The 19,981-nt window shown below is 30.5% G+C and overlaps 1 protein-coding gene across 1 annotated transcript in view; it reads right to left on the minus strand.

Moving 5' to 3' along the window:
• Positions 1-12,580, minus strand: part of LOC105222733 (uncharacterized) — a 39,460-nt gene extending 26,880 nt beyond the window's left edge. Inside the window, exon 1 of the mRNA XM_011200180.4 lies at positions 10,907-12,580. Within this exon, the coding sequence (XP_011198482.2) occupies positions 10,907-11,033 (127 nt within the window). The 5' untranslated portion in view covers positions 11,034-12,580. The remainder of the gene's footprint in view (positions 1-10,906) is intronic.
• Positions 12,581-19,981: the final 7,401 nt, after the last annotated feature.

Genomic DNA, 19,981 nt, shown 5'->3' on the forward strand with positions numbered 1-19,981 from the left:
AAAAAAGCTTATAGACCAAGCCCAGACAACCCGAAATTGCACCCACACACATTCACATAGCAACGCTCATAAATTGATATATTTACAGTTGTTGGCAAATCAGTCGTGTGGCATGCAGCAGCGCAGCAGCTTATTTGAATACATCTCTTAATGTGTTTGCTCTTATTATTGTATTTTCGTTACAAATTCCCTCTTGCCCCACCTCCATTTCGAGGAGGCAAAAACAATGCATAACCCGAAACATAAAAGACAAAGAAAAATGATTTGTCAACATTTTGAATTTATCGCAAATACACGCATACATATACACAAGCAGACCAAAGTGACGCAATCGTCGCCGAAGTATATGTGTGTGTGTGTGCGCGTAGTTGTGCTCCACCATTTCAACCGCTGTGGCAGACAGCAAGAGCAACCGCAGCTCCAACAGCTGTTGGATTGTGGTGCGGCGGTGACCCAAGCAAAAATAGAATATCCACAAATAACGGTTGGCCTCCACCCACCCCTCTTACCAATACTTGTGCCTTGTGCTTTGCCATTGTTACAGTTAGCAGCTGCGTGGCGCTTTGCGTGCTGATTTGTTTGCGCAAGTAATTGATAGCGTTGCACAAATGTGTGTGGCGGCAAAAAGTTTTTCTATTTGCTAAAAGTATTTGTTTGTTGTTATTTGGGGTTAGTCGCATGTCTGGTGGGGCATTTGTTTGGTGAATGGTTGTTTGTGTTTGTGCAGAGAGCACTTGAATTTTGTCACAATTAATCAGAGTTAGAGCAAATAACGTCTGAAATGTCTTAAATGTTTCTAATTCTGTTTGGTAGGCAACAAATTTGTGAAAAATCAAGCAACCGAAGTTATCATTTTTTCTTGTTTTTATAATTATTACTTTTGGTTATTTTTCATGCATTTTTTTAATATTTTCATATTTTTTATTTTATTTTATTTATTTTGCTTAATTTTTTGAGTATTTTTTAATTTTTTTATTTTATTTTTTTTATTATTATTGTTTTTTTCTGATTTTTTTTAAATTATTTAAATTTTTTTAGTTTTTTCTTAATTTTTCCATTTTAAGCAAGCTAATTTTTTCATTTAATTTTTTTAATTTTTTATATTTATTATGTTATAATTTATTTTTTCTTATTATAATAATTTTTTTATTATTTTTTTTTTGTTTTTAATTTTTACTTAATGTTTTTTTTATATTATATGTTTTTTTTTATTTTATATTTTTAATATTTATTTCATAATTTTTTGTTTAATATTTTGTTTTTTTGTTATTTATTATTATTGTTTTTTATTATTTTTTTAATTTTCTTTTTTTATATTATTTAATTTTTTATTTTTTTTATTTTTTTATATTTTTTTAATTTTTTATTATATATATTTTTTTATTTTTTTATAATTTTTATTTATTTTTTTATAATTTTTTTTTTTTTTAAAAAAATATTTTATTTTTATATATTTTTAATTTTTTTTTTATAATTATAAAAATATTATGTGTTATTATTTTGTTTTTGGGTTTTATTTTAATTTTATTTTTGTTATTTTTATTTTAAATTTTTATTTATTTATATTTTTTTTTTTTTTTTATTTATTTTTTTTTATTTTTATTTTTGTAATTTTTATTTGTTATTGTTATTTTATTTATTTATTTTTTATTTTTATTTTTTTTTAATTTTTATATTTTTTTTTTTTTTTTTTTTTTATTTTTATTTTTTTTTTTTTTATTTTTTTTTAATTTTTTATTATTTTTATTTTTTGTTATTTTATTTTATTATTTTTTTTTTTATTTTTATTTTTATTTCACCCCTTAACACCTTAAATTCAATGGGTTCCCTCATCAGCACCTGCTTTGATTTTATTTCATAAACTTCACGTCTAAGTAATTTAAATTCTTGTACCGACATGTCTATGCATGTATGCATGTATGTATGCCTGTACATCTGCGCATAGTACTTCGCACAACAACGCAATTATTTCAGCGCCAAGTGCTTATTAATGCCCTACACCTGTTTTAATTATGTTTTAAACGCGCAGTGTTTTCTCGCTTATTTATTATAATTTTTTTTTTGCTTTGCCCAACACTTTTCCTTAAGCTTTTTGCTAGCAAATGATTTAAAAATTATGTTAAATCGCAGCAAAAGTGCGAAAATTTCCACAAATATGATGCCGAGTCCAGCACGAACACGCAGTGCCGCCCCCCACCAATCGGCCTCATCTGCCGCACCGTCAAACCAACCCACTGTGACGCAGCGAACGAACAGCAGCCAACATCTGTTTTCGTTCGCCTCAATTGCCGTGCGGGCAAATTGTACAAATCGTCTAGTCAGCACTTTAATTCCTGCTTTCACACACACACACACGCACACATGTTCAAGAGGCGGCCAACAGCTTGCTTTTTTTCTTTATTATTGCCTCCCTAGCGGTAATTTCGTTGTTGTTATTATGATTGTTGTGTGTAGCAAAGCATGCTGAAAATTTGTTGGTCGATATGAGAATACAAATAATTCCCGATATCATAGCGGGGGTGGCATTTTATTAACAAAACACACGCAGCGTGCTTCACCGACTGAGTGAGTGAGTGTGGGTGTGTGTGTGTGCGTTATGGCTGGCAAAGCGGCTGTGGGGGTAGCGGTGACGGAAAATTGTTTCATTTGTTAAGTATGTGGAATTTTAATTGTTCAGTGGTTTTCAGTTTGTACGCCTGTTGGTATGCTTGCATATATGTATGTATGTAGGTATACTTGTGTGTGCGTGTGTGTTTGTGCACATATTAATAAGCTGTTTGAAATTTTATTGTTATTGCTTAGTAGAGTGTTTATAAAAATATACACCCGAAATGTACATGTGTGTATGCTAACGGTAGTTTTTGTGTATGTTTGTAAGTATATATCTATGCATGTTTAGCCATTATATTCACGAAAGGGGATTTAGAAAATTCGATGATCAAATGTAAACAAATATTAGAAGGCACACATAATTATATTTGTGTATGTGTGTGTTTACAAGTGCATTCGGCTTTTTGTTCTTATTGTTACTGTTTAACGAAACAAGGTCGCAGTGCGCATAATTATAAGTGCAAATGCCTCACACAGCGCTTGCGGTAACACACGGCTGAGCACTTAAAAGTTAAAAAACGTATTAATTATTGTATACAGCGGCTAATTCAGGTGCTAAACGTAAATAAATTAGAGTAGCGGTGGGTATATGAATATATGTAAATACAGGTGGAACAAAAAGAATATTTAAGAATTTAATGAATAAAAAATACAAATAAAAAAACCAAAATTAAAATAAAAGATAATTAATTATTTTCAAAAGCAAAAATATTTTGAAAATTAATTAAACTTAAATAAAATTTGAAAAAAATTAATTAAGTAAGGAAAATAAAAATAAAAGAAATAACTTATTTATTTATTTCAGAACAAAAAATATTTTGAAAATTAATTAAACTTAAATAAAATTTGAAAAAAAAAATTAATCAAGTAAGAAAAATAAAAATAAAAAAAAAATAACTTATTTAAATAAAACGAAAATTAATAAAATGTATTTCATACTGATATAATGAATAAAATTAAATTTAAAAAATTAATTAATTACGAAAAATAAAATAAATAATAATAATAACAAAAATTATATTGAGGAAACAAATTTTAAACTGAAGCTAAGTCAATTAATTTTTAATTCAAAATAAGTTTTTAAAATAAATAATTAAAAAAAAATTAATTAATTAAGAAAATTTAAATAAATTTACATACATTTTTTTTTTAAGGAAATAAATTCAAAACTAAAATTAAATTAAATAACAATTAATTAAAATAAAATATAAAAAATTAATTAAACTTTGTGTATTTGTATTATTTAAGAAAAATTAAATTAAAAAAATTTTATTTAATTAAAATAAAAAATAAATCTAGTTTAATTAAAAATTTGTTAATTAAGAAAAATTAAATAAATTTATAATAACAAAAATTGTAGCAAGGAAATTAAATAAAAATTAAATTAAAAAAGTAGTAAAAATAAATTACAAAAATTAAATAACATTGAATTAAATAAGTGGTTTATAATTTTGTATAATTAATAATATAATATTTTATATAAAAAAATATAAATAAATAAAAAAATTAATAAATTAAGAAAAATTAATTTTTTAATTAAATTCTTTTCAAATTAAAAAAAAAAAAAAATTTTTAATAAATAATGAAGTAAAGTGAAAAACTAAACATAAATAATAAAAAAAATTGTTGCAAAGAAATATAAAAATGTAAATAAAATAAAATCAAACAAATGAAAAATGTGCTCGAGCTACAACAACAACCACAATTGTAAAAAATTTTATTAATTAATAAAAGCAAAAATCAAGAAAGCGCACTTAATAAAAATTATAAAAAGCTGCTTTAAAAAAAGATACGTTCATATACACTTATAAATACAAATAAATAACTTTTTAACGCAATAAGTATTACGTATGTACAAATAAATGTCAATGTATTTGCACAGAAAACGATACATTTAGTTAAATATTAACAAGGTTTGCGACACGTCTGTATACAAAAAATCGCGCAATATATATTTTTTATTTTAATTTCGCAATTTTTTATTTATTTTTTTTTTATAAATTTTTTACAATTTTATTTTATTAAACTTTTGTATTATTTTTACAATTTATCTTTTACTTTTTGTTAATTTTTTTCCACTTTTTTACTTTTTTTTATTTTTTTTATTTTTGTTTAACTTTTTAATTTCTTTTTTTATTTAAATTTTTTTCTCACTGCTATTTACTCGAACTTTTGGCAATTTTTACGACTACAATGCAGTTTGCATACGAATTTCGATTGCCGCGTTTAATGACCTACAAAATTCACAAAAAACAACAGCAAAACTCGTAACAACAGGCAAACAACAATGCGCAAATGTAGCAATTCAAGAAATATTCAGCCAATTTACATATGGCTGACTATATTATAAACAGCCAAAACAAATATTGTACCAATTTATTGTAATTTCAGAAGCAAATAACGGCAAGGTGTTGTTGACAACACCACAAAATGTGCACAACTTGGCACTTGACGTAACACACGCAAATATTTGTATTATGAATTTTTGCATTTTTATTCGGCTATACGATACGTACATATATCAATTTGATTTGACTATTTATAGCTTTGAGCAAAGCTATCATCACTCACCTTTCCCTATCACTCGCTGCTTGTGTAAGCAATCGTTCGAAAGGTTTAATTACCTTTTGATAAAAATGCATAGCTTACAAATATCGCTCGAGCTGAAGTGAGTGGTGTGTGTACGTGTGTATGTTTGTGTTATATATTAAAGGCAGTGCTATTGTTGCCGATTTATTGCCGAGCAATCGGAAATTTTGCAAATGAATTCAATAATATATTTTGTTATTTCGATTTGAGTTATTTGTGCAATTTTTATTTTTTGTTATTATATCATCACTATTATTTATTTACTTATTTTTTTTAATTTTTTTTTAATTATTTAAATTTTTTTTATTATTTTTTCTCATTTTTTAAATATTTTCTTAAATTTTTTTCATTTGTTATTTTTTTTTAATTTGTTATTTTTTTTTTTAATTTTTTTTTTAATTTTTTTTTTAATTTTTTAAGCTTTTTTTTACATTTTTTGTACTTGCTTGTTGTTGCTCTACCGCACGGAGGTCAATTGTGTGGGCAAAGTCGGCGTCGTGTAACCAGGTGAACGTCTGGCACTCACTTGCTAAATATATGTAAGCACATACATATGCATGTCTGTATGTACATATGTATGTGCGTAAACTGAATTAGCATAAGAAAAAGACAATGTCTGCATACATTTGGCGATTAAATTTGCATTTCTCATGACGCCAACGAAACAATTCGCACCTTCACCGTGCTAAATTTTGATTTGTAAATAATACTGATTGAGCAATTTGCGTTCGAAATCATTTTTTCCGCTGCTCAGCATTATTGGCGCTGGCTGACAGTCAGTCAAAATAGTAAAGAAGCAGAGGCAATAAAAAATTTGTAAAATATTGAAGCGAAAATTTTATTTTTGGCATAATTAAATGCCGTAAATTAAGGAAAAAAGCTTGAACGTTAAGTTGAAATTAAAATTAAAAGGAAATTAAAGGAAGTGAGTGGAATTATTTTGTTAAAGTAAATTAGAGTTTAATTAGATGCTGAATTGCGAAGGAGAAAACAGTGCAATTTACACAAAAAATAATTACTCCGAATTATTCCGAATAAGTCCGAAAATTATTAGTCGCTATCAATGGAAGGAAAACATAATTTTAAGTGTAATTACGTCATACTAACAAAAATAAGTTGAAAAAATTAGTCCGAATTGTTTGTATAAGACAAAAATTGTGAAATTACGTACCGAATATGAGACCGCTATCAATTTTTCAATTCAAACTCCTCATAATAAATTTTTTCTACTCAGAAAAAGGTCTGATTACATAATTCGCAAAATTCTAAACTACTCCGAAAAACCCTACATAACTATTCTGAAAAAATCATAACTACTCCAAAAAACTTATGACCTTAAAGCAAGTTTTATTCATCGAAAAAATTTACTCCGAACTATTCCGAATAACTCCGAAAATTATGAGTCGCTACCAATAAACGGAAACGTAAGTTTTTAAGTTTAAATTAGTCACATTTTCAAGAAAAAACTGAAAAAAGGTTAGTCCGAATTGTTTGTTTAAAACAAAAATTTTAAAATTACGTACCGAATATGAAACCGCTATCTAATTTTCATTTCAAACTCTTCGTAATAATTTTTTTATACTTGAAAAAAGTTCTATCTACTACACTCATGTGGAAAAAGAAACGCATAAAGAAATAACAAAAACAGCGCCTGGAATTTTTCACCTCCACAACTGAAATTAGAGTATTCAATGCGGCGATTTAATTCGATTTGATTGCAAGGCATTAAAAATTTTATACATTTAGCACGCTGATAACCTGCAACAGCAACCAACAACAACGCAACTGAAGTGAGCAAGCAAAGATGTGTCATAAATCAGGCAACCGAAAAAACACCAACAGGTGGTGACAACCAGGCAGTTAGCATGTGCAGTTAAGCAGTGCCTTTATGCAGGTAGACAGATAGCAAGCACCGTTGCTTACGGCGCACCAAGCAATTACGCGTCCCTTTTGCGGCAGCCAGCGCCGTGCAGCGGAATGGCAACACTTTTACCTGCCGAAGAGTTTTATGCGGGTAATTTGATATTAATTTTTAATGTGGATGAAGGAAGAGTGTGTGTGTAGATTTATACATTTATATGTATGAAAGTACATAGGAAATTTTTAAGGTGAATATTCCCCTTTGCCGATCCTTTCACCGTATATGCGGGTGACTTTCTTAATGAGTTGCTTATGCAACAGGCAATGAAGCAACAAGTTGTGGAAAAGACTGTTGACATGCCATATTTACATTTGTGTTTTTTTTTTCAACTTTTTAAGTGGAAACTTTATTATTTTTTTTATTATTAATTATTTAAAAAATGATAAAAATTTATTACTATCCTGTTTTTGGTGTAATCGTATAATTCAATCGTTACTCAATTAACCTCACTTGTGTCTTCGACTCCTTTCTCCCTACATTCGGCTGCGTGGTGCTCTGTGTTGTTTTTTTTTCCCGTCCGCTGATTGGTCAATTTATGGCGAAGTGCCGTGCCAACGCCACAACCTACGCAAATTTTGATTGGCTCAGCCAAACTACAAATTTCGTTAGATTTCATTTTATTTATATTTTTTCCTGCTTTTATTTGTATTTAATCAGCTAATTTGCTGTTTGCCACCTTTTCATGCATATGCATACATACATGTGTGTATTTATGTACTTTATATGCTTACTTATATGCATTTGCTTGTATGACTTTTGGCATTTGATATGAACATTTTTTTTCTTGTGTGTTTGTGTTGAAACAATTGTTATAAGAGTTTTTTATCAGCTTTAAAGGGGGTTTTGGTAGCAGCATACTGTATTTATGTTTGTGTGTACTTGGTTATGTGATTATTTCTCCTATATAAGCGATATTGGGTGATCGTTTGAGATCCACAGTGATTATAATTTGTCTAGCGGTTTCTGCCCTAATCTTGTTTTTGAAGTATTTGCCTTTCCTTTTAGTTGAGGTCAATAAGTGGAATGCCACATTTTTTAACATAACATAACATACTATAATTAATAAATAATTACATAACTTAACATACCGTAACTTAGCATTTTCCTTTAAATATATTTTTTTTTATTGGTTTCGTTTAAAATAATTTGTTTGTATTTTTTTTTAATATTTTTATAATAATTTTTTCATATTAATTTTTTGTTGCTTTTGTAAATATTTATTTTTGTTTAATTTTGCTCTATTTTCATAAAAGTAAATATTTTTAAATTTTTTATTATATTTTTTTGTAAGTAAATTTGCATTTCTGCTATTTATAGTTGTTTTTGTTTGCTTTAAGTTCATAATTTCTTGTTGTGTGCTTTTATAACTTATTTTTAAAATTAACGAAACGTAAGACAAAAACAAAAAATATATATTTTCGTCATATTTGCGTCTAAATAGTTACAAAAATATTTATATACAAATATATTTACATGTTAATAATAGAATTCGCTCTATTTGTTAATTGTTTTAACGACTAATCTAGTTGTTTGACGTCTGTTAATTAGTATTAACTTATTTCAAGAGCAACGCGTAAATACAACCACACCCACGCAATCACATACTACACACACACACATAAATATGTTTACATGAATGTGTATCACAACTAATTGACTGTCTACTAGTTGCTACTGCACTTGTAATAATATTTACAAAAGCACTAAACACCTGTGTAAAAACAAAGCCAACAACCAACACAAACAAGCAAAAGTTATGTAACAAATCTACGCATGTATGTGGGTGTGTGTGATACAATAATAGTAACATATTCCGTAGTAAGTACCAAAAACAAGGCTTTACTTGACAAAATTGCGCGATTAAATCCAGTCATAATATTTGTCACAAAGTGAGACACACATATGAGCACACACGCACACCCACACAGATGCACTTTAGCATCAACGCAATAGCAACTGCCGCAACTTAGTCGCAATAGCAAATTTGTTAGCATTCAATCTGTACGAAGATCACGCCTAAGTATTTCCTAGTAAAAAAATCGAAAACAACAACAATAACAAAAACCGCTAATTAAGCTGTGTAGCAGTGCTGCAGACAATAAGCGATAATCCCAGTCTAAAGCGCGTGTTTGTGTGTGTGTTTGCGTGGTTACGTCTGTTTAGCTTGGTCAAAGTGCGATCGCCAGGCAGCGAACTGCTGCTGCCGTTTGTGGGGGTGGCGTAAAATCTGCCAATTCGTTTGCGGTATTTCCGCTAAAGGTGTTAACCAGCGCAACGAGTGCAGGCGCACTTTGAAGTGTTTGTGTGTATGTATGTACATAGCTGTATATAATGCACTTAAGTAAGAGCTGATCAGATTTGACCCGGACTGCTACATTTAAAGTGCTGAAATGATAAATATTGTTTTAATGAAGTTTTGAAATGTCTTGAAGAGCTGATCAGATTTGACCCGGACTGCTATGTTAATTTTTTTTTCCGAGATCAATATGAAGAGTTGAAATGTTTTGAAAAGCGGAAGAGATGATCAGATTTGACCCGGACTGGTCCATTTGCAGTATTAAATTATATATACGAGTATATTATCTTCGAAAAACTGCCTACCGTTCTATTGTGAAAAGTACTTCGATGAGTTTTCACATTAGATCGTTCACTTGAGTTGAACTGTTATTGGATATTCTTATTTTCATCAATGATCTCTAATAAAGTATTGTGAGGTTCACTAAAATAATTCTCGAAATTGATATACCATACAACATATCTTTCCAAAACGGCATAAATCGAACTACATAGTTTCCGTAGAAATCAGATGGAATGTTTTGGTAGATCTGTTATTAGTTTACACTAGATAGCTAATAGTGCTCTACGAAGATCTATTATTATGAGAATCCCCTAAATAGTGCTTACAAATTGTGTTTTAGGCAACATACCTGTATCTTCTAAAAATAAAACTTCTGATCCCTCGAAAATTGCAGATCCTACATGTCCTCCCAAAAGCATGTAGAGCTAAAAAATTTCCAATTCCCAAAATTGCATAGATCAAACTCGTTGCTGGTTTCAGAAAAAAATGATCAGAACAGTCTTAGTGTGAACCAAACATTCCTCCTGATTTGTGTAGAAACTACTTAGTTAGATTCCCCGCCATGCTGTGGGATCAACCATCTAACCTAACGTAACCTAACTTAACTAGTTTCCACACAAACCGGCAGGAATATTTCGGTTGTTCTGGTATTAAATTATAACTTGTACTCTACGAATCCATTATTATGAGGATTGTTTAAAAATATTTCGCAAATTGTCAATCAAGACAAGTTGTCAGGTATTCCGAAAAATGCTTGAATCCACTTCTGTGTATATAATAATTGAAAATTATTATAGATATCAGTTTTAGTTCAGAAGAGTGTTCGTTCTTTAAACTTTTGAAGATCGTTGGATCAAAAGCAAGTCTTTTATACCTAAAACTGATCCACAAATCATTAGAGTGCTTAGACCTCATTCGAATTTTTAATGTATCTAAGATGGTCTTTATAGACCAGAAAATCTTTATAATCCAGATTTCATCTGATTTTTGAGGTTCTGAAAAAGGAAACCAGATAATCTATAAAACTTAGATTCTTACGGATGTTTCAAGTTTCAAATGCGGAACTTGCTGCGCCTAAGCTTCGTGTATTTTGAAAGATCGAGCGGCTTTGACGTTTAATATTTTATTGTCGTTTCTTTTATAACTTTTTAAGTGTTTTCTTATAAATCGAAATTCAAGTAATAAGTAACTGTTCTTTTTGCGCTTACCTTTCATTATGATCGCCGTTAATTCTGAAGCATTTAATTGCATACAGAATTGTTGCTCGCTGCCGCCAATAGCTGTTGCACTTGCTGTCGCTGTTGCCGTTACGCTTGCTGTTTTTGTATTGGCCATATATTGTGTTTGTGTTTTTTTTTTAATATTTACTTGATTTGTGCTTTAACCGTTGCAACTAACTAATTGTAGTTGTAATTTTGTTTTTGTTGCAATTATTGCTGCAATTAACAGTTTATTTGTGTTTTAGGATTATAACTGTTTGTTTTTTGTCAATTTTCATCACTCACTTATACACTTCTGACATTTATACTCCGATTTATCCCTGGGGTTGGCGTACGATTTGCCTAGCCAGCACACTAACAACAATAATGCTATTTTGTTCGTTGCTTTAATCCGCCGTCAAGTTGTTTTTTCGCGTTTCGCGGCGCTTTGACACGCCGTTTGCACGTTGGTAGCGGGTGTTGGGCCGTCTAAGCTAAATTGCCTGTTGTTTGTTGTGCTAATTGGCCTTTTCTACGCTTCCGCGGCAGTTTAGCGTGTCCGTTGGTTGACACTGTTGCGTTTTTGGGGGTTGCGGGGGTTATAATAACACTTGAGTTTGAGTTGTTTCAACACTTTTGCGAAGTACTGTGTGTGATTTATTATTTTTTTCAACACTTTTGTAATTCAATGTATGAAATTTACTTTTTACACTGTGAATTGCTGGTTTTTAATGTTTTTTAATTAAGTTTTATGGTTTTTTGGTAATTTTTATTTTTTTAATTAAAGTTAAGCTTATTTCTATAATTTTTTTTAATTAAAATTAAGCTTTTTTGTTACCACTTTTTTTTGTAAATTATAGTTGTAAAAATTTTTTTCAACTTTTTTAGTTTAAAAATGTTTGTTTTTTTGCAAATTAATTTTTTTTCTTTTTAAACAAAATTTTTTCTTTTCAAAATATTTTTGCTTTTCAAAATATTTTTGCTTTTCAAAATAATTTTTTTTCTTTTTAAAATATTTTTTTCCTTTCAAAATATTTTTTTTTCTTTTCAAAATAAAATTTTGAAGTAACCTCAACCGTTTTTTGTATTTCTTTTACACAAAAATTTATTAAATTTTGTTTTTGTTTTGCGCTTAAAATTAATTTTCCGCTGATTTTTACTATTCAAATCTATTTCGGGTTATCTCTTAGAAAAAATCACTTTCCGCTCCATATAATTTTCATATGCCTTGTCACTGCTTATTTTTTGTTTATATTTTCAAATTTAATATCTAATAAGCTGCGCGGTTTTGAGCCTTCAATGACACTTGCCACACAAAATACACTTGCAACACCTGCGCACAGTTGAATAGTAAAGCTTATTTACATACATATGTATGTATGTATTTCCAATAATATTAACGTAATATGCGGCGCTTAATGTTTTACAACAACACTTGTCGATTTTCCGTTGGAAATTGTTTGATAATAATTATTTTATAGCTTTTTGTTTTCTTGTTCGACACTTTCGCACAATTGTTTATTTTTTTCCTGCTCCTCTTCCGTTGTTAATTTGTTTTGTGATTACTTTTGATTTCCTACTACAATAAACACCGCTCCGTTCTCATGCACTCACATCCGTCAACGAGCGAGGTAGCGAACCGAATGACACACCAAACTCAGCCGTTTCATACAACAACCCAACCGAAGGCGAACGCCAGTGCCAACGACGACGACGACAAGCACAACTCCGACGACAACGACTACGACGACGATGATGATGGCAATGGTGATGGCGATGATCCAGCAGCGCAGCAGGGGTAGACAGGCGCAAGCAGGCAGGCAGGCCGAGCAAATGTATGGGCAGCCAAGAAATCAACTGCTGCCAACCAGTCCGGCTGTCAGCCAACAAGCAAGCCCAGTAGTAACCAAACAAATGCAGAAGCACAAACTCACTTTCATACACATATACATATGTATGTACGTGTGTACAAATAGCAGACAGCAATAGCAATGGTTGTTGTTATTGTGCTATACGGCGCTGTGTTGTGTTGTGTTGCATGGCGTTTGGCTGATTGCATTGCATTTGCTTGCGTGTGTGTGTGTGTGTGAACAGTTGGTTGTGAATTGCTGCTGACTGCTTGGCTGATCAGTTGGTTATTGCTTGTGTTTGTTTTTGTTGTTGTTTGTTGTTGCTCATTGCCGGCATCCCATACATACATATGTATATGCATTGCAATAACAAATGTGTTATCGGATTGCAATGAGCGTGCCTTACCAGCTACACATGTGGGGCGCCATGCGAAAACACACACGCTTACATATGTATATACATAAATCTACATATGTATATGTATGTATAAATATACATATGTTTGGTATATACATATGTATGTATGTGCATTCTTGTATCCACTTCGCGCTCGCGCTGCTTTGTTGCGTGTGGCGGCGTTTGCAGTTGTGCAAATATTCAATTTATTAGAGCCATCGTGAGTTTAGCAACAACAATAACAACAGCAACTGCGTGTTGAAGGACAAAAGTGTTGCTGGTTTGTGGTCTCTTATGGTTGGGTGCGACATGAAGAAAGTGTTTTTTCTTCATAATCTCAAAATATGTGTGTATGTGTGTGTGTGATTAGAGGGGTGCTGTCGTGAGCGAACATGTTTGAACAAAATTAACAATAAATAAAATTATGTCAATACAAATAAAAAAATATAAAAGATTTAAGAATATTTTATATGTTTTTAGACTTTCAGCAATTTTTTTTTTATTTTTTTGCTAATTTTTTACTTTTGATAGACGTCGGCACGTAACAAGAAAATCAGTAATAAACAAATAACAGCAGCAGCAAAAAAAGTTAATATAATTTTAAGCTTTTGTTGCATAATTAGGCCAGACATTGCTAGAATTTGAATAAAATTTTTTTAGAATAATATTTAAAAGTAAAATTTTACATATGGAAACACTCTGTAAGTAAAAGTACTTAGGTTGGGAAAAAAACATTTTTTGTAATTTGGAAGTTTTTGTGTTACCAAATGTTGTTAGTACATACCATAGTGCTCCATTATTTGGATATTCTGTTCTAGACGCCTAAATTTTAGGCATTTTTCAAACTAAGCTAAAGAAAATTAAAAGCATTTTACTATAATTTTAAAATTTTTTTTTAAGAATAAATATTTTTTTTAAGAATAAATATTTTTTTTTAAGACTAAATATTTTTTTTTAACAAAATATTGTCGAATGACTGCAAAAAGACACAGTGCTTCTTGGTTGCCTTGATTCCAATAAAAGTCAACTCGTTAAACTCATTAAAAAAAAACAATTCTTCACTAGTAAAGTTACCGGTATTGGACTGATCTTTGCCAAAAAGAAAAAAAAACCAAAATGGCTTGGGCTTGAAAAAAAAAATCTTTTACTACTGCCTTTTTTTACTCTTTTTGATTTTTTTTAAGATATTTAAAATTTAAATTTTCCAAAATCCAAGGCAAGCGCGATTGAGAGATAATTAATAAATATTTTTCCGATATTTTTTCAAATTTCAAAAATATCGGTTAAGTAGCACTTCTGATATCCTGTCAACCATCTCAAGTGTAGCTTTGCGAAAAACGCGCTTAAAGTTTTACGTTAAAGTTTAGTCCAGCTGGCACGACACTAAAACAGCTATAACTTCCGAAACGATTTGAATTTTGAAAATTCGTTTTAACGAGTTATTTTAAATATTTAAACTATCTCATAATGAAAATATTTAAATTTTTTTCGAATTTCTAGCCAACATTACTTCCTTAAAACGGAATTGTGTTATAAATTGCTGGGTGGGGTCTTAATGATATCGGTATATAACCGAGCTATATACTTTTCTTCTTGCGGTTGAGGGGATGGAAAATGCCTTCCGCCTCATCAGTGCTGTCGTCACAGTGTATGCCACTTGCAGACCACTAAAAATCCCCCTCTCAGGAACCGTCGCCCACCCTGACGATTCGTTCTATTGTCTACCAATAAAATAAAAAATGCTTTTGTAGTAAAAATTCTTTGAACCAATCATTTGTACATGCTCCTCAACCAAACTAAAATCTTTGCTCAAATTGCTACTCGTATTTAGTTTTCCCTCTTCTGCTGATAATTTTTCGGCTGTCGTACAATTCGTTGCTTGCGTTTTTTGAGATCCTTTGTGTATTTTTGTGTCTAATATTAAATACTTTTAGTCTTTATTCGCATTTTTGTGAAACTGAATCTACGAATTTCAGTGTAAATGAAACTATTTTTAGGTTAAATATAATCGAGCTCTAGCTTCCTTACACTTTTTCCTAAATTTATTAGGATTTAAGCTCATCTTGCTAATTAGTTGTAGGGCCAATCGGTATTTTCTCGGAATAAAGATATTTTATGGCGATTTTTGCAACAACTAAATCCTAATACATACATACATATATATTTTGTAAAGAGGAAATTTTTGATAAAATATCCTTTTTCTTAAAATCTATAATTTTTTGTTGTTTTGATTTTTATTCAATATTATAAATATAAATTTTGATATAATTTCCTAGTTCCTACTAGTTATAATTAATACATTCCAAATTATTGCATAATATGTATTTAATTTATAATTATGATAGTTCCATGTATATTTTTATTCTTCATTCATATTTTTATTCTCCACGATATATTTACGTAAATATTTATTGACATAACTTTTCCATCACTCATGTTCGCTCAAACACGCTCGCTTGCAACCGATTCTACAACACAGCATTTAAATTTTCCTCCAACATTTACTATTTCATGCTTTTTTGCTTCTCCACACATTTCGTTTTTATGAATGAAATCAGTCGCTTTGTTGTTGCGCGCTCATATCTGTTTATTTTTCTCGCATGCTATAAATTTGTGCGCTTTCGCATTTGCTCGTCAAACTACGATTCGCTGAGTGCATGCGTACTACGACGAATGCGGCCACAGCACACCACTCTTAAAACGAAAGTAAACACACACACATTCACATATACATATTTATGGATATAAATATTTATGTGTGTGTGTTCTTCTTTTATTGTTATATTTTGTTTGGTATTTATTTGCAAATCAAAGCAATGGCAGTTTGTTTGGTAATATGTTTTTTGACTTTGACAGCAAGTACTTTAATCAGCTTCCAAGCAATGTTTTGGCATATGGCTGCCATACAAACGAGTGTATCAACAACAAGATAAAAATCTGTATACTTATATACTATATATCTATGTAACTATATACTATTTTAAGCTATAAGAAATTGCATAAAAAAATATTAAATCCACTTGTACAAAGCTGAACTCACATTTGAACTAGCAAGATTGCAAGAATCGCGAACTTTTGATAAAAAAAATGAAAATGAAAAAAGCAATACTAATATTTTCTTGTGCATGCAAAAATATGTGTTCAAAGTAAGAGGTATTTTTCAATATTTTAAATGAGGTAAAAACTTGTTAAAATAGGCTGAGCTCAATATTAAACATTGAAGGTTTAAAGTTGGGGAATGTTACATTTCATATACAATATTTTTCATTTTTTTCTTCTTATTTGTTTTTTTTTTTTGTAATTTTTATTTTATTTTATATTTGTTTAATTTTTATATTATATTTTTCTAGTTTTTAATTTTATTTTTACTTTTGTTATTGTTTTTTTTTATATTCATCATTTCTTTTTATTTTTATTTATTTTTTATAAAAATTTAAAATTTTCTTAATTTTCTAAATATTTTTTCTATATTTTTAATTTTTTTTTTTTTTTGATATTGTCAATTTTTTTATTCTTTTTCCCTACGTTTTTATATATTCTTTATAGACTTTTCTTGTTTTTACTGCGTTTACGTATTCATTATATATATTTTTTTTAAATTTCTCTCGTTCGTTGTTATTATTATTTTTATATTTTTTTATTTAATAATTTATTTTATTTAATTAATTGATATTTTTTAAAAGCTTAAAATTTTTAAATATCTTTTTATACATATTTTTTTTGTTATTATTTTGTATTGTTTCATTATTTTAATATCTTTAATACATATATTTGAATTTTTTATTATTATCATCTTTGAATTCGTAATTTATTGTTAGTTTTAGAAACTTATAATCCTTCTAGGTTTTATTTTTATTTTTTATATTTCTAATTTTTCTTTGTAATATTGTTATTATTATTTTTCTTTTAAAACGATCTCTTGTAGCACCCTAATGTCAAAAGCATTTGTATAATTTCGCATCTGTACTGTCTGTTCGTGAATTTTGCACGTACATATATACATACATATGTACACAGGTAAAGGTATATATACTGTTCATATATCATTATTGACACATATGCCATGAAACTTTTCCATTTTACATATGTACATATAAGTATGTACAATATACATACGTACTTATATGTATGTATATCGTTTAGTGCCAAAAAGAAGCACAAAAACGTGCTTGCAGACTAAGAATGTTTACTGAATTAAGGCAGCGAGCAAACAGATTAAACAACAGTAACAACAATAACTTAACCGTTGTCTTATATAGCATATGTATGTACATATGTATGTATGTATACATTTTATCATATTATCAATTGAATTAGACAAAAATTTCCGCAGATTCATACTAATTAGTAGCTGTACAAATGTATATACATACATGCATACATTCAAACATAGACACATCTAGTAGTCCATGATAAGGTTCACTAATGCTAATCTAGCAGCTGTCAGCATGCAGTATACTTAACTCTTAGATACCTTCCTTTCGTAAGTAACACAACAAAAAAATAAATTAAGCAAAATCGTTAAAAGATTCCATTTGATATAAAACCCTTTCAGAATGGAGAGTAAATAAGATGATTCAGCAATAAGCGTTTAAAAGATACTGTTATAATATTTTGGGGTTTTATTTTTACGACACCGTCCTACTGAGAAAGCGATAACTTACGAAACGTGCAGTTTGTGATTTGATGAGTCAGAGCATAAAGCGTTAGTCTCTAACCAGTGATAAAATTATATCAAGTTTATATATGTAAAAATATCCAAATAAATGTGTATATAGTATGAGACACATATTTGCGATTTTTATACCCTGAATAGGATACTTTAAATTTGCCATGGTACCCTATAAAAAATACGTATGAATCTTCAACATGACGAGCTGAGTCGATTTAGCCATGTCTGTCTATAAATACGCAAACTAGTCCCACAGTTTTTGAGTGTCGATCTGAAATTTGCACACGCCCTTTTCTTTCAAGACGCTGCTCATTTTTCGAAACCACCGATATCGGATCACTATAGCACATAACCATATAAAAACATCGGATCAAAATGAAGTGCTTGTATAAAAAACTTTTTCATTTGGTGAGATATCTTCATGAATTTCCATCAAGTCATTTCTAATTTATATAGAGAGTATTCCTGGGACCCAGTTAAAATCGGTTGAGGACCAAATACTATGTATATCATCATTTCATTCTCAGTCTCTTTCTCCGTATCTTGTGTCTCTTGTTTTCTCTAATTTTCTTTCTCTTTCTCCCACCTCCCTTTTTTTTCTCACACCATCTCTCTCTTTCTCGCATCCTCTGTTCCTCCGCTCCATTTCTATCTATATCTCTCAACCTCTCTCTTTTTTCACTCACTTTCTCTCTTAATTCACTTTTTATCTCAATGGTTTTCTTAATTTCTCTCTAAGGTTTCGATTTTTTCTCTGCCCTTCTCACTTCTTATTTCTGTCTTGCCTTCTCATTTTCAACACCACTCTCTCCTTTTCTCTCTAATTTTACTTTTTCTCCCTCTTTCTATATCTTTCTTTGTCTCTATCTCTTTATCTTGCTTTTTCCCTTTCTCTTTGCCTCTATCATCTGTCTTGCAGTATAAATCTACTCTCCTCTAAGAATCGATCCATCCATTTATTCTATTTCCTTCCAAGTCCAGTTGGAGCGTAGGTCCAAATATAGTGTCTGAAGATTCCAGTAAGTGGTCAATGCTGATTTACAATTTTCCTTCTTAACTTTCTTTTTAATTTCAGTACTTCAGTATTTTTAGAAAAAATTTGTGATTAGCCCTGGTTTTTTAGATCGTTGGTAGGACGCTTCCTTGTACTACGACCCTGCCATTACATATACGCAGACTGAAGTTGTCGCAAACCCTAAGAGCTCCCTTCTAGAATAATTTTGGATTATTTTAGCTTTGGTACTCACCTGCGATCTCATCGATGTACTTGGCCCTGCCAGTGGGCGACAAGATAACAATCCTTGAGGAAGTCCTTTTTACCAAGGCAATCACTCTATAGAGTATAAATGTTCTTTTTCTAAACCAATTGCATTTTGGATCCATTTGGATTCTTCTATTTCGGTGATGACTGTTAAAGCTGACATTCTTAGGTCGTTTTTTCAATGTCTGTTTAGTTTCTTTCGACCGATGTCTGCTAACCAGACATTGAGGATACGGCCCTTAGAGTCCAGGTTCCCTCAGTATTGTTAATTGATGTTTTTGTTGTACCCACCCACACAAGATTTCTCACACTTCCTTCAAACCGAAACCAACAAAACTCACACATTGGTGCATCGCAAACCCACCACTCACGCCCAGCTTCTATGGCGGCCAAGGCAGTGTCAATAGAAGACGCGCCACATCTGCAGCACACGTACAATTGTAGCAACAACAATGAAAATTGGATTAAGTACGAATTCTCGCAATAATGGTGAGTCAGACAAATCAACCGGTCGAGCGTACACAGTCAACCACACCAAGCCAACTCGGACTGAAACGTGTCCCAGGGTAATCGAACAACCAGTCAATGCAACAGTGCGCCGCTTGCTGCACACACGCTTAAGGGCGAAAGCTCGACTGCCGACTGCAGTCAGATGAAAGAGAAGAGTGGCGCGGCGTGACGAGCCGACAAATCGAAGGGCGCTCGATGCCACAACAGTCTGTCCGACTGCCGGTCTGCTGCATGGACTGTTTTGTTGCTTGGCTGCACAGCGCTTTCGGCTGGGACTGACAGCCGCGGAATAACAAAAACATGATTTGCATGATTGCATGCAACGACCAAGAGGATGGCGAAGATGGAGGCAGAGGAGAAAAAAGTAAATAATAAGAAGCGCCATAACACACGG

The sequence above is a fragment of the Bactrocera dorsalis genome, chromosome 1 (assembly GCF_023373825.1).
Source record: "Bactrocera dorsalis isolate Fly_Bdor chromosome 1, ASM2337382v1, whole genome shotgun sequence".
In the NCBI taxonomy this organism is placed as follows: Eukaryota; Metazoa; Arthropoda; class Insecta; order Diptera; family Tephritidae; genus Bactrocera; species Bactrocera dorsalis.